Source organism: Lepus europaeus, chromosome 12 (assembly GCF_033115175.1).
Source record: "Lepus europaeus isolate LE1 chromosome 12, mLepTim1.pri, whole genome shotgun sequence".
Classification (NCBI taxonomy): Eukaryota; Metazoa; Chordata; class Mammalia; order Lagomorpha; family Leporidae; genus Lepus; species Lepus europaeus.
This window is the reverse complement of record NC_084838.1, coordinates 23,685,306-23,698,878: the sequence shown is the minus strand read 5'-3', so window position 1 is coordinate 23,698,878 and position 13,573 is coordinate 23,685,306. Positions and strand designations below refer to the sequence as shown.

General features: G+C 41.9%; 1 protein-coding gene across 1 annotated transcript in view; it reads right to left on the bottom strand.

Annotated features, from left to right (window-relative positions):
- The window catches only part of SVEP1 (sushi, von Willebrand factor type A, EGF and pentraxin domain containing 1), a 214,264-nt gene that overhangs the window by 27,501 nt on the left and 173,190 nt on the right, over positions 1-13,573 (bottom strand). The window contains exons 37-39 of the mRNA XM_062207773.1: positions 7,888-8,560; positions 2,411-5,202; positions 1,570-1,795 (exon numbers count right to left, since the gene is read on the bottom strand). Coding sequence (XP_062063757.1) covers positions 1,570-1,795; positions 2,411-5,202; positions 7,888-8,560 — 3,691 coding nt within the window. The remainder of the gene's footprint in view (positions 1-1,569; positions 1,796-2,410; positions 5,203-7,887; positions 8,561-13,573) is intronic.

The window sequence follows — 13,573 nt, the reverse complement described above, 5'->3', positions numbered from 1 at the left end:
TCATTGAAAAGACCAAATGGTGTACCACCAGGCATTTCCCTTGTTTAATGTTTAGTTTCTCACACCAACCGTACATGGTACGTATTATTATTATACACAGTTTTATACATATTACATATAATACCTATTATACACATTCTTTCAAATAAGGAGCTGAAGCTCTGAAATTTTCAGTAGCTTTCTTAAAATCACACAAATAATAAGTAGCAGAGGCAGAACTGGTCTCCAATTCTCTGTCTGCTCTTGCAAACTTGGTCTTTCCCTAGGCATTGGAAACACTGGCCATAGACCATGGCTGAGCTCTGCACATAGACACACTTTGGGCTGATTTACCATAGGATACCTTGTTGTAGACAGTTTAACATTTTACCCAACTTGGTCATTTTATTAGTTTAAAAATGGCAATATTGAAGAGATACATATTGTATTTTAAATAAGAAAAGTCTCAAATATTTTAATGTGAGCTTTTTAAAAAAGATTTATTTATTTATTTGAAAGGCAGAGCTACAGAGAGGCAGAGGCAGAGAAAGGGAGAGAGGAGAGAGAGAGAGAGAGAGAGAGAGAGAGAGAGAGAGTTCTCCCACCTGTCGACTCACTCCCAAAATGACTGCAATCCGAAGCCAGAAGCCAGGAGTTTCTTCCAAGTCTCTCATACAGGTGCAGGGGCCCAAGGACTAGGGCCATCTTCCACTGCTTTCCCAGACCATAGCAGAGAGCTGGATTGGAAGTGGAGCAGCCAGGATTCAAACCAGTGCCCATATGGGACGCCAGCACTGCAGGTGGTGGCTTTACCTGCAATGCCACAGCACTGGCCCCTTAATGTGAGTTTAAAAAAGTTAAGGAAATTTTTCTTTTTAGGATAGCAAGAAACTGCTTTTGTGGCCATATGTGCAGATATAGAAGTTACATTTACACAATCTTGAACAAGTTTTTGGCTTAGTGATTAAAATGTTGGTTAAGGGGCTGGCGCTGTGGCACAGCAGGTTAAGCCGCCGCCTGTAGTCTCCACATCCTATAGGGATGCTGGTTTGAGTCTCATTTGCTCCTCTTCCCATCCAGCTCCCTGTGAATGTGCCTGGGAAAGCAGCAGAAGATGGTCCAAGTGCTTGGGCCCCTGCTCCCACGTGGGAGACCCAGATGAGGCTCCTGGCTTCTGGCTTCGGCCTGGACCAGCCCTGGCTATTGTGGCCATCTGGGGAGTGAACCAGAGGTTGGAAGATTTCTCTCTCCTTCTCTCTCTGTAGTTCCGACTTTCAAAATAAATAAATAAATCTTAAAAAAAAGATGTTGGTCACGACTCCTGTGTCTCATATCGGAGTGGGTACGTTTGGTACCCATCTCCAGCTCTTGACTCTAGCTTCCCACTAACACCCACCCTGGGGGAAAAGAAGTGATAGCTTAAGCAATGGTGGGGGAGACCCGGATCGAGTTCCTAGTCCAGGTTTCAGCTCCAGTCGGGGAGTGTGGTGGATATTTTCAGAGTGAACCAGTGGAGAGGAATGCACGCTTTCTCTGTATCTTTATCTCTATCTCTTTCTGTGTCTCTTAAAAAAAGACAGGCAATCTTACCTGGCATGTAGACATGTTTACTCCCTCATAGGTGTACCCTTCTGCACACGACACAGATACTTGGCTATTCACACTGAACTCGTCACCATGCACTAGTATACGTGCCGTGTTGGATGGCAGGGGACATGTTTTAGGACTGCAGGAGATTCTCTCCGGGAACCAATGACCATCTTTTTGACAGGTGAATGTATCTATATCAGTGTCCATTGTGTAACCTTCCAGACATCTGCAAAGGAAATAGATACATGGGTGCTGTGAAGAATGTACAGCCTAACTCCTGACCTGTTCTTGGAAATAAGAAGCTGTTTCAAAGGCTCACAGTTCATTTTACACAATATATCAAAACTGAGTCTGGTGGGGGGGGGCATGTTGTGGTATAGCAGGTTAAGACACTGCCTGCAAGGCTGCATCTCTTACGGGCACAGGTTTGTGTCTCGGCTGCTCCACTTCTAGTCCAGCTCTCTGTTAAAGGCCTGGGAAAAGCGGCAGAATAAGGCCCAAGTCCTTGGGCCCCTGTCACCCACATGGGAGACCTGGTTGAAGCTTCTGACTTTGGCCTGTCTCAGCCTTGATTCTTGTGGTGATTTGGGGAGTGAAGGAGCAGATGGAAGACAAGCGGATGGAAGAATCTCTCTCTCTCTCTCTCTCTCTCTCTCTCTCTCTCTCTGTGAGTCTGACTTTCATATAAATAAATCTTAAAAAAAAGTGAGTCAGATGCCAAGGGGGTGACATTTCCAGAGAAGGTATTTTCTCCCCCAATTAGCTAAATTCTTGACCTACTGCTTTTCCATTTTATAATCCTCCTGCCTGCACCCGCTGGACACCCTAGTCACAGTCTTACCTGAGTTTCACTTTACTTTCATAGGTGTATTCCTCTCCAGTTGCCACTGCATTGGCGACAAATGGTGGCTGTCCACAGGACAGAGGTACGCAGACTGGATGAGGTTGGCTCCATGTCCCTTTCTCTGCACAAATCAGGTCTGGACTGCCTTGGATGACATACCCAGGTCTGCAGGTGTAAGTGACCACATTTTCCTCCACGGAGCTGCCCTCACTGATGAATGCATTTGGGATGGCTGGGGGAGAACCACAAGAAGTGTGTTCACAGTGTGGGAAGCTGGAGCTCCACTGGTCATTGGCTTCACAAGTGATTTCAGGAAGTCCTAGGAGCTTGAAACCTTTGAAGCACTGAATCCTGATTGTTTTTCCACAACCAAAATCTGTCCCATTGACAGTTCCATATTGAATGGCTGGTGGGGAACACCTGCAAGGTAGGCAGGAAGGTGGGCTGCCGCTCCAGGAGCCATTGGAGAGACACCTTCTTGAAGAACTTCCATGGAGCTTATAACCGGGAAAGCACTGATACTGAATATGGCCCTCATGATAAAAGGAAAAGCCATTGGGGAATCCATGGGCAAGATCTTCGGGAGGTTCGCAGCTGGCGGGTTTACAGAGAGGAAACTCTACATCCCAGTTGCCGTCTGGCTGACAGACGAGCTTAGGGGCACCAAACAACACATAGCCCTCCTGACAGTGGACCACCACCTCCTGTCCTAGGCCATGGTCCAGGCCCTCCAACACTGCATGTGCCACCTGTGGTGGAGGGGAACACCTGACAGGTATGCAGGCAGGGGTGGCTCCACTCCAACTTCCATCGGCAAGACAAACACGACTCCTGGCTCCGTGAAGCAAAAACCCATCATTGCAAGTGTACTCAATCTCCTTTTGGAATGTGTAGTCATCTCCTTTCACTCGGCCATTGGCTGAGACTGGGGGTGAGCCACAGTCCACTGGAATGCAAACTGGCTCACTCCCATCCCAATTTTCATTTGCTTGGCATGTTCTCCTCTCGGTGCCGTTCAGCACATACCCAGGGTCACACTCATAGTACAACACACTTAAGTATGTGTAGTTGCTTCCTTTGATGGACCCGTTCAGGACTGGATTGGGCTTTGGGCATGAAATGACCTTACAGTGTGGGGAAGCACCACTCCACTTTCTGTTTTGTAGACAAAGTCTCATGTCAGAGCCCACTAGAATATGGCCAGGTTTGCAGTGGTACTGCACAGCACTGCCCATGGTAGTCTCTGTAAAATGCATAAAACCATTTTCTGGAGCCACAGGCAAGTCACATTCAATAGAAATGCAGGAAGGGGCAGTGCCATTCCAAGTTCCATCTTCCTGGCACGTGAGCACAGGGTTCCCTGAAAGTTCATAACCTGGATAACAGGTGTATAAAACCATAGTGTTGTACAGAAAGCTAGATGAATGTGTAGCAGGGGACTCCTTTGCATTTTCCTGGGTTTTATCCACTGCTTCCAAATGAGGAGGAGGGTAAGGGGTCAGATATGGAACTTCCATTAAGTCATCCTCTTGGTCAAAATACCCTTGGCCATCTTTGATTTTAGTGCAGTCTCCGAAATCTATGTGAGGAGGGAGACCACAGTCTATGGGCACACATGCGGGGATGGAGCTTGACCATCCTGATTCTTTGCAGGTCTGCATGGCGTGACCAGCCACCTGAAACCCAGGGAAGCAGCTGTAGATGATCATGGCACCGTAGCTGTAATCGGCACCTTCTACAAAGCCATTTTCAATGGGTTGTGGGGGATTACAGTGGATGGCACTGCAAGAAGGGGCATCCACATCCCAATCACCTGTCTCTAAACAGGTCAAGGCTTTGGGGCCTTCCAGCTGGAAGCCTTGGTCACAAGAGTATGTAATGGTCTGCCCATAATGTAGGTTTGTGTAGGAGATCTTGCCATTCACAATCTCCTTGGGCTTCGGGCACTCAATGGGTTTACATGTTGGTTTTCCTCCAAGCCACTGGCCCGTTTCTCCACAAAGGGTGGTAGTATTCCCCACCAACTCATAGCCTGGCTTGCAGGTGTAGAGAGCCGTGCTGAGATAGGCAAGACCTTGCACGTCGATGATGCCATTGGGGATTTCCTCAGGCTGGGGACATTCAACGGGAATGCATTCCGGCAGTGGCGAGCTCCAAGTGCCATCAGCTTGGCAGAGGGTGGTAGGATCTCCTCTGAGGAAGAACCCATCCACACAAGAATACTTGACAGTACTTCCAAAATGAAGAGCAGAAGACGGGGCAGGGACACCAAAGGAGATGAAGGGAGGTGGGAGGCAAAGAACCATCTTGCAAACAGGGAAAGAATCGTTCCAGTGCTGAGAAGGCAAGCATTTCAGGACGGAGGGGCCGTGCAGAGCGTGCCCGTCTCTGCAGGAGAACGTCACCACTCCCACCTCAGAGGTCACCTCCTTCAACACCAGCTGGTTTTCCAAGAGCGGGGGCTCTGGGCACTTGGCAGGCACACACTTTGGGCTTGGCTTCTTAGTCCATTTGCCAGATTTCTGGCATGTCCAGGAATTATCACCAATAAGCTCATAACCCTCATTACAGAAAAACTGCACCTTGGAGCCCACTTCAAAACTTTCTCCTTTCATGAAGCCATTCTGGATGGGGGGAGGTGTTCCACAGTTGAGAGGGATGCACAACAGAGGGGATTCACTGTGCCAGTGCCGATTGGCTTGGCAGACAAATACAGGACTTCCAAGGGGCTTATAGCCTGCGTTACAACGATACCTCGCTTCACTCTCGAAGATGCTGCCGGTTGTATGCTGTGTAATGGGGAGGAAACAAGTGAGAACAATTTGTGTAACAGATAATGTACTTGATTACATTCTTGAATAGTAAAAACAGGACTCAACTAAAATAACTAATTAAGTGAAGTGGAGCTTAAGCAAATGAAGGTTTATATATTTTGTCCTAATAGATCCACTCTTTTTTTTTTTTTAAAGAAGATAAGAAGTGGAATGTAGAAGACACTAGGCTGCAGAAATATTTACCATAGTGTTGAGTCCATGATAAGTATAAAAAATAAATCAATACTCTCTAAATTGATTGATGGGGCAATTATGAAATTTTTAAGTTGTTTGGTAAATTAAAAAAAATCTTCCTGACAAAAGAAACACTACAGGTTATTTTAACTACAGAAAATCTAATGCATATACAAATGCACAATATTCCTTAATGTTAGATAATAAAAAAGGCAAATAAAATATTTTTATGTATATATCCTAAGAACACTAGCAGATATCTGTTTTCATTCTTAACATACTTCTAAAAAATTACTACTGTAACATAAGGGTGGAAAATGAAAAGCAAAGTCTTCCATCTTTTAAATAAAAAAATTAATAGCCATGATCTCAGAATTCAAATAAGAAGGTGTGTAATATAATACCAGGTCATTTTTAGGCTGATGAATTAATTAGGAACATGTTTAAAAAGATTGCTTTGATTCTCTGTTAATAATAATTGTAAATTCCAGCTTCCACACTAAAGTGAACTTTGAAGTATTTAGAGTTAATTATTTATTTTATTTACTATGTACCATTTAATGCCCCACATGGATATAAACACTATACCATCATAGACCTCACCTGGACTGTTAAATGCTGCATCTCCAATGCTCATAATTGTAAAGGTCACCTATTTGGAACTCTAGAAATATTCATTAAATGAATAAATGAATTATGCCTCCTTATACAGAATCTATGCCCTCGTCCAGTAGTAACTAATCCATTTAAGCAAAAGCCTGAACAGGCTTTCACAAATAAGCCAGTCCCAGAAAGACAAATACCATATGTTTTCCCTGATCTGTGGTAACTAACAGAGCACCTAAAAGGTAATAATCTATAGGAATGAAATTGACACTTTGAGATGCGATGACTTTGAACAGCCCTTGACTCAACTGTTGAGGAGCAGTTCTTGTTTTTTTTTTTTTTCTCATATTATTTGTTGAATTCTCTACTTAGTGTAGGGCTAATCTTATGTGTATAAAGTTAACTGAAAATAGATCTTAGTAAAATAGATCTTAGTAAAAAATAAGAATGGGAATAGGAGAGGCAGGAGGAAGAAGAAGGGAGGGAAGGTTAGGTGGGAAGAATCACTATGTCTCTAAATTTATATTTATGAAATACATGAAGTTTGTATACTTTAAATAAAATATTTTTTTAAAAAAGGCTTTTTGGAGCTGGGGCTGTGGTATAGCAGGTAAAGCCACTGCCTGCAGTGCTGGCATCCCATATGGGTGCCAGTGCGAGAACCTGCTGCTCTACTTCTGATCCAGCTCTCTGCTACTGGGAAAGCAATAGAAGATGGCTCAAGTCCTTGGTTCTCTGAACCCATGTAGGAGACCTGGAAGTAGCTACTGGCTCCTGGCTTCGGATTGGCCCAGCTCTGGCCATTGCGGCCATTTGGAGAGTAAGCTAGCAGATGGAAGATTTCTCTTTCTGTCTCTCTCTGCCTCTGCCTCTCTGTAACTCTACCTTTCAAATAAATAAATAAAAATCTTAAAAAAAAGGCTTTCACAATGTTTTGTTGTTTTGAATAAAAGAAAAAAGTAGTATGTATGTGTGGGGTTTTTTCAAGAGTATTTAACTCAAATATTGCTTATCTAAAATGTTCCTTTATTTGAGGGAATTCTCATTCCTGTGTCCTTGATGGAGTTATTGGGAAGACTCGTATTAGTGTGAAAGCAAAATATTTTTGCGTCAGATTTAATGATTTGTCCACAATGGCAAAATCAAAAACTGTGTCTTAGTTGGTTTAGCCCATGTTTTGTCTAAAACTAAGAAGTGGTAATAGATTTCTCTCCATTTAGATTTTGATTTCTTAAAGTGAAAAAAAAATCCACCTTGGAATAACTTTTCCAAATAGTATTTTATTAAAACTGGTTTACTCTAACTTCATATTTAGGGTAAAATATTGCCACAAAGTTCTTAGGATGCCTATAGAGTAGGAAAATGCAGAAAGCTATCTATTAGGAGGGCCAGTGCTGTGACGTAGCAGGTAAAGCCTCCACCTGCAGTGCCAGCATCCCATATGGGCGCCAATTTGAGTTTCGGCTGCTCCACTTCTGATTCAGCTCCCTGCTATGGCCTGGGAAAGCAGTGGAAAATGGCCCAAGTCCTTGGGCCCCTGTACCCAAATGGGAGACTTTGGATCAGCTCAGCTCCAGCCACTGCAGCCAACTGGGGCGTGAACCAGTGGATGGAAGACCTCTCTCTCTCTCTCTGCCTCTCATTCTCTCTCTACTTAACTCTGACTTTCAAATAAATAAATAAATAAATAAATCTTAAAAAAAGAAAGCTATCTATTAGGAAGAGTCATACCTAGGGAAATTAGACAATTTCGTTTTCCTACAATTAATCTGCTGACTGCCCCTGTTTATGAATGCTAGGTCAGTTACAGTGGGCTGTAAGTGATGAATTCCATGGGCCATTAGCTAATTAGTCCCTTACCTCCAGGATACCATTCTCAACTTTCGGTGGTTCATTGCAAGATACTGGGTGGCATGTGGGGATGGGGCTACTCCACTGCCCTGTGGCCTCGCAGGTGCTCTTCTTCTCCCCTTTGATGTAGAATCCCTTGTTGCAGCTGTAAGCCACCATGGCCCCGAAGCTGTAGTTTGCTCCACTTGCGTAGCCATTCATGATGCTTGGCGGCTCTCCACACCGCACCGGGATACACTGGATGGACATGGGGGAAGGGCTCCACTGTCCACCTCTCATACATTCAATCTTTGCAGACGTATTCAGCACAAAACCTTCCATGCATTTGAAGCTCACAATGGAGCCAGCTGCAAATTTTGCTTTGCTCACAGATTCTAGGATGCTATAGGAGACAGATGGTGGTTTTTCACAGAAATGAGCTATACAGTGGGGCATAGCCTGGCCCTCTGGGGGAACCCACTTGCCCTGGGCATTGCAGAGGAGCTGGGAATTGTCTGCTAGGCTGTAACCATCAGCGCAGTAGTAGATTGCAATATCGCCAAAGAGCCGATGAGCAGTCTCCGGAGAGGCATGGTCCACGTTGGGGGGCTCATCACAGGAGACAGCCAGACACTGCTGGTTACTTGCACTCCACTTGCCATTGGCCAGGCATTCAATGGTGTCAGGACCAACAAGGGTATAGCTATGAAGGTGAGAGCAGGGCAGAAAGGAAATAATGAACAATCCTTGAGAAAAAGCATTTGTATATAATTATTTTTTCTAACAGTGACTTTACTTTTATTCTGTTTTCTTTAATATATTTTCTGCTTGAATATTGAGCTTACTGAAACATGGTTTTCCTTTGATATGTATAAGTACATCTTGATGTTAATATTAATAATTATTCAGAAAGGGAAATGAATGGAAGGTTTTTGCAATTTAAGCAACTGTAGTGATTGTTACACATTTTCAAAATAAAAATGAAGCGTTAGCTATGATCCTATGTGACTCAATTCAAAATTGGAAATTCACCTGCCTTAAATGGTTTTAGTCTGCTGGATTTTTTTTTTTAGTTTTTTATTAATAGAAAGAGAACAGATTTCATGTATTTTGTAGTTACACTTCTAAGAAGATGATCATACTTTCAGCCTTCCTTTTTTTTTCCTTAAATTTTTGCAATAACATACTTTCAACTTGCCTTGTAACACAGTCTGTTGATTTTTACAACAGCTTTTTTTTTTTGCTTTTTAATAAAGTTTTATTTATTTATTTATTTGAAAGGCAGAGTAAGGAGGAGGGGGAGAGGTTTTCCATCCACTAGCTCACTCCCCAAATGCCCACAACATACATTAATGGCTGGGCAAGGCCAATGCAAGGAGCTAGACTTCATCTGAATCTCCCATGCGGATGGCAGGATCCCAAGTAATTAAGCCCTCCCCTGCCTCCTGGTGCATCAGAAGGAAGCTGGATCAGAACAAGAGGTGGAAATTGACCTCAGGCATTCAGCTATGGGAATTGGGTATCCTGAGTGGCAGCATGATCCACTGTGCCACAATGGCCACCCCACACTACTCCCTGAAACAAGTTTTGATAAACCATCTTTGACCCAGATATGGCTCCTCGTTACAGAATTCTCTTCAGTGAACTTTAAAACAGTAATTGTAACTTCAGTTTCTAAGACCTGCTAACCTTGGACCATTCTGGTTAGCTAGAAGCTGAGCTCTGCTTATGACTCTGCTAACTCAATCAGTAGGGATAACGTGCTTCCTAACCCTCAGTCTTTCTTTAGGCATCAGGAGTTTATGTTGATAGATCGATGTCTTGTGAAAATCTTAAATTACTCTCAAGGGTTGTCTCCATAAAGGACAATGAAATATTAAGATATGACATATTAGCCTAATGATAAGTGAATAGCACTTATTTTATGATTATGCTTTTACTGAAAAGAAAAATGCCAGAAAGTTTTGAAAGAATATCTGACAGCTTATCAGTCCATCATTGGATATCTTTACTCTCACAATGAGGGACTAAAATAATTGGGGAGCTAATTAAATCATGTTTAGACACACTGATTTATTCACTCTACTGCTCGCTAGTGAATGGTGATTTATACAGGCTTAGAAACTTGCCTAAAGTAGTTGTAAGTAGCATAGCTGGGATTTTTTTTTTAAGTGGGAATAGTAATTATAATTAACCCTTTCTAAAAGAACAGGTATATGGAACAGTACATAATAACAGTAACAATTTAACTCAACTTCCTTTTTCCTTTTTCCTCAAAGCATAAAACAGAGACAAATATTTTATACAGATTAACATGCAACTTCTAAAAAAAAGTTAATGTACATATTATACACAGAAACTCACCAATAATATTTTCCATTTCCCCCCAAAGTAGCTTGACATTATTCCTCCATTTCATAGTCAACAAAGTCCTCCCAGTGGTCACCTGACCAACACCTTCCATTTCTGGAACTTGACATTTCAGTTAACTCTGGGCACACACACAGCGTCACAGTGAAGTGGCACCGGCACAGGTGATTACACTGCTTTACCGATGGGGGGGTCCCCACTCCAGTCTTCCCCTCCTACCCTTCCTAGCATGTCTTCTCAAGAAGGCTCGGAAGTATTATTGCCCTAAATGTCTAACTCATCAGCATTGAGGAAATACAAAGGTATCCAAGCGCTTGAAGATCCTTACTTCCTAGAATATTCCTTTTCTATGGAACTTCCCAAGCTTACAGAGAAAGACATTTATAAAATAATGAGGAAAGACAAAATTTCCTCCTCCCATTGCATGCAAAGATTTAGTGAAAATCTTTTAAAGTACTGGAAATTCCCACAAACCTGCAATTTTTCAAAAGGTATTCTAATTTGTTAGAGAACACACACAGTTCAATTTGGGGGTTAGGAGAGGTGTTTACAAAGAATTTAGTTTTTTTTTTTTTTTTGACAGGCAGAGTTAGACAGTGAGAGAGAGAGATCAGAGAGAAAGGTCTTCCTTCCGTTGGTTCACTCCCCAAATGGATGCTATGGCCGGCGCTGCGCCTATCCAAAGCCAGGAGCCAGGTGCTTCCTCTTGGTCTCCCACGCAGGTGCAGGGCCCAAGCACTTGGGCCATCCTCCACTGCACTCCCAGGCCACAGCAGAGAGCTGGACTGGAAGAGGAGCAACCGGGACAGAAACCGGCACCCCAACAGGGACTAGAACCCTGGGGTGCCGGCACTGCAGGCGGAGGATTAACCTAGTGAGCCGTGGCACCGGCCAGAAATTAGTTTTAACACATCTTTAGGCTTCCTCAGGAAAACCCAGTAAGGAATATTATCTACAAGAAGAACTTGTCTTTTAAAATCAGTATGATTAGTAAAATACATCTTATACATAAATAAAAATTATTAGCATACAGTTTTCTCATCTGAAGCAACTAAATGAGCCCTCAATTAGACACAGCTGCCTCATCAATTTCGTATCCTGGACATTAACCTAAAAAAAAATCTTCAAAAGTGCTTTGCAGGTATCACCTCATCTGATGAAACCACAGAGGGGCATAACAGAAAAACAGACTATTCCAATCTCAAAGGACTAGTTTCAAGCAAAAATAGAGGAACTCTGGCAGGCATCAGTCAGCCTAAGAAGTTTGGGAGAAGGGACATCACTAGAGTAAGTTAAAATCAGATACATGATTTACAATGTGTCATGTGACTGCACATCACTGAAAACACCATCAAGCTTTACCCCAGAAATGTATAGTCACACTGCTCATTTTTTTTAAAATTGGAAGAATATACAAGAGATGCAGTAAGATTCTACTAAATATTTTGGTCTGTAAATGGAGTCAAACCAAAGGCGGGATTTTGGTGGATATACACACCAATAAAATGGCTCAAGATTGAAATGATGACATTTAAGATTCTAACCACTGAGAATTAAGAAGCTACTCTTATTAAGTAAGCAATAAACTTTTACTAAGATTTACAAATATACAGTATACTCTCTTGTTAAACTTGTTTGAAAAATAAAAAAACAGGAATAGAGTTCAGTTTCCTAGTCTGCCTTACCTAATACCAGTGTCATGACATAGTTCAGCTGTTTCGCTTGTGCTTCCTTTCACTATGGTTTGTCGAGGTTTGGGTGGGTGGCTTTCATGTAAAGGCTTTTTATCCAAATAAAGCACAAATTGTGACTTAGAAACCCTCAGGACTGTGACATCAGTAAGACAAGAACATACAATGCCATAGAAAACAGATATAATTGATTAGACTTAAATATCAACACAAATCAGTTTTAGGTACTTCTTGAGGACAGACTGTGGAACTTTCTTTTTTTCTTCTTTTTAAACTAAAGAACAGATTTAAAGTTTAGGTTAGTTTTTAGAACAATACACAAGGGCTAGACAAGTAATAGGAAATATTACATAACTAATCCAACTGTATTCTGTTACATTTCATCACAATTCCATGTGTTCTTAGGATCAAATAGAAGTATTCAAAGCTCTAAATTCTAGCTTTCTTCCCTTTACTCCACTATCAAGGTCTTAACCTATCATATATTCCTTGAGGGAGCACAATACAGTTGTTTTTCTATAAGTGGATCTGTAAAGGTCTATTTTTTATATTATATCTGCATCTACATAGTCAATGCATGTCTTAAAGCACATTTTGATAGAACTGTAAAGATAGGCTTTCCATTAGAAATTTATTTAGATATCTAACATTTATCTTTGTTTTTTTAAGTAAAGATGAGGAAGATAATGGAATGTGGGCATGGTTTGAAGAATATCTTTAGGTAAAACACTACATATGAATTTGGTTTGGCATATTTTTCCAACTCAAACTGGCTGAATTGGTATTCTCCAAAGCATAATCACCCTGGATGATTACCCATACATAATCACCCTGGAAGCTAATCCATACATAACACACCCTCCATGTCTAAATAATAACTCAAGCAGCTGGCAAAGTCTTAGCTTTCCAAATCTACTCAGTCTATGAAGTTAAAATTAAGAAGCATTAAAATGTTATATATAGTGTAACTTAAAGGATTTTACTGCAGGCATCTATGTGCTGTATGGACTGTATGCTGTTCTGATGGACTCAACTCTGACAAAGCTTTATCACCAGCAAGGTCCAAATAAGTAAATCAAGCCACTTGTGGGAGGACAGCAAGAAACTAGAGAAACCACTTAGAAACTTGTATTTGGGGCACAATGATTATAGGTAACATTTCTATTATCTGCAGAACCAAGATAATGTATCTTCACTGATGGTGAATGAAGATACAAGAGAGGTAGGAACAGCTGAGATACGGGAAAGCTGACCCTGGAGCAAGAAGTTCTATACTGTTTGCAGAGTGGAGAGGTTCAAAGGTCAGTCATGTGAAGAATCCTCTTCTCTCAGCCATGAAAAAGGGATGGAAGCCAGGATACAAGTGGGCGATTTCAGAGAAGAGACCCCATTAAGATAATCTATGATGTGCTGCTGTTCTCTATATACAAGGAGACCCCACTATGTTCCTGAAAATGCCTGCAGAGAAAACTACAAGTTGCCTACAGTTTTTCTATTTACGCTTATATAAACAGATTTTGAGGTTGTCTGTACTGTATGTGGCTGCTGTACTCACAGCAAGAAATGTAAAGTGCCTGTAAGAGAAGAGACAATACAGTCCCATTTCTAGGCATCTTAATTCATATTATACACTCGGATGAAAAAGCAAAGAGCAT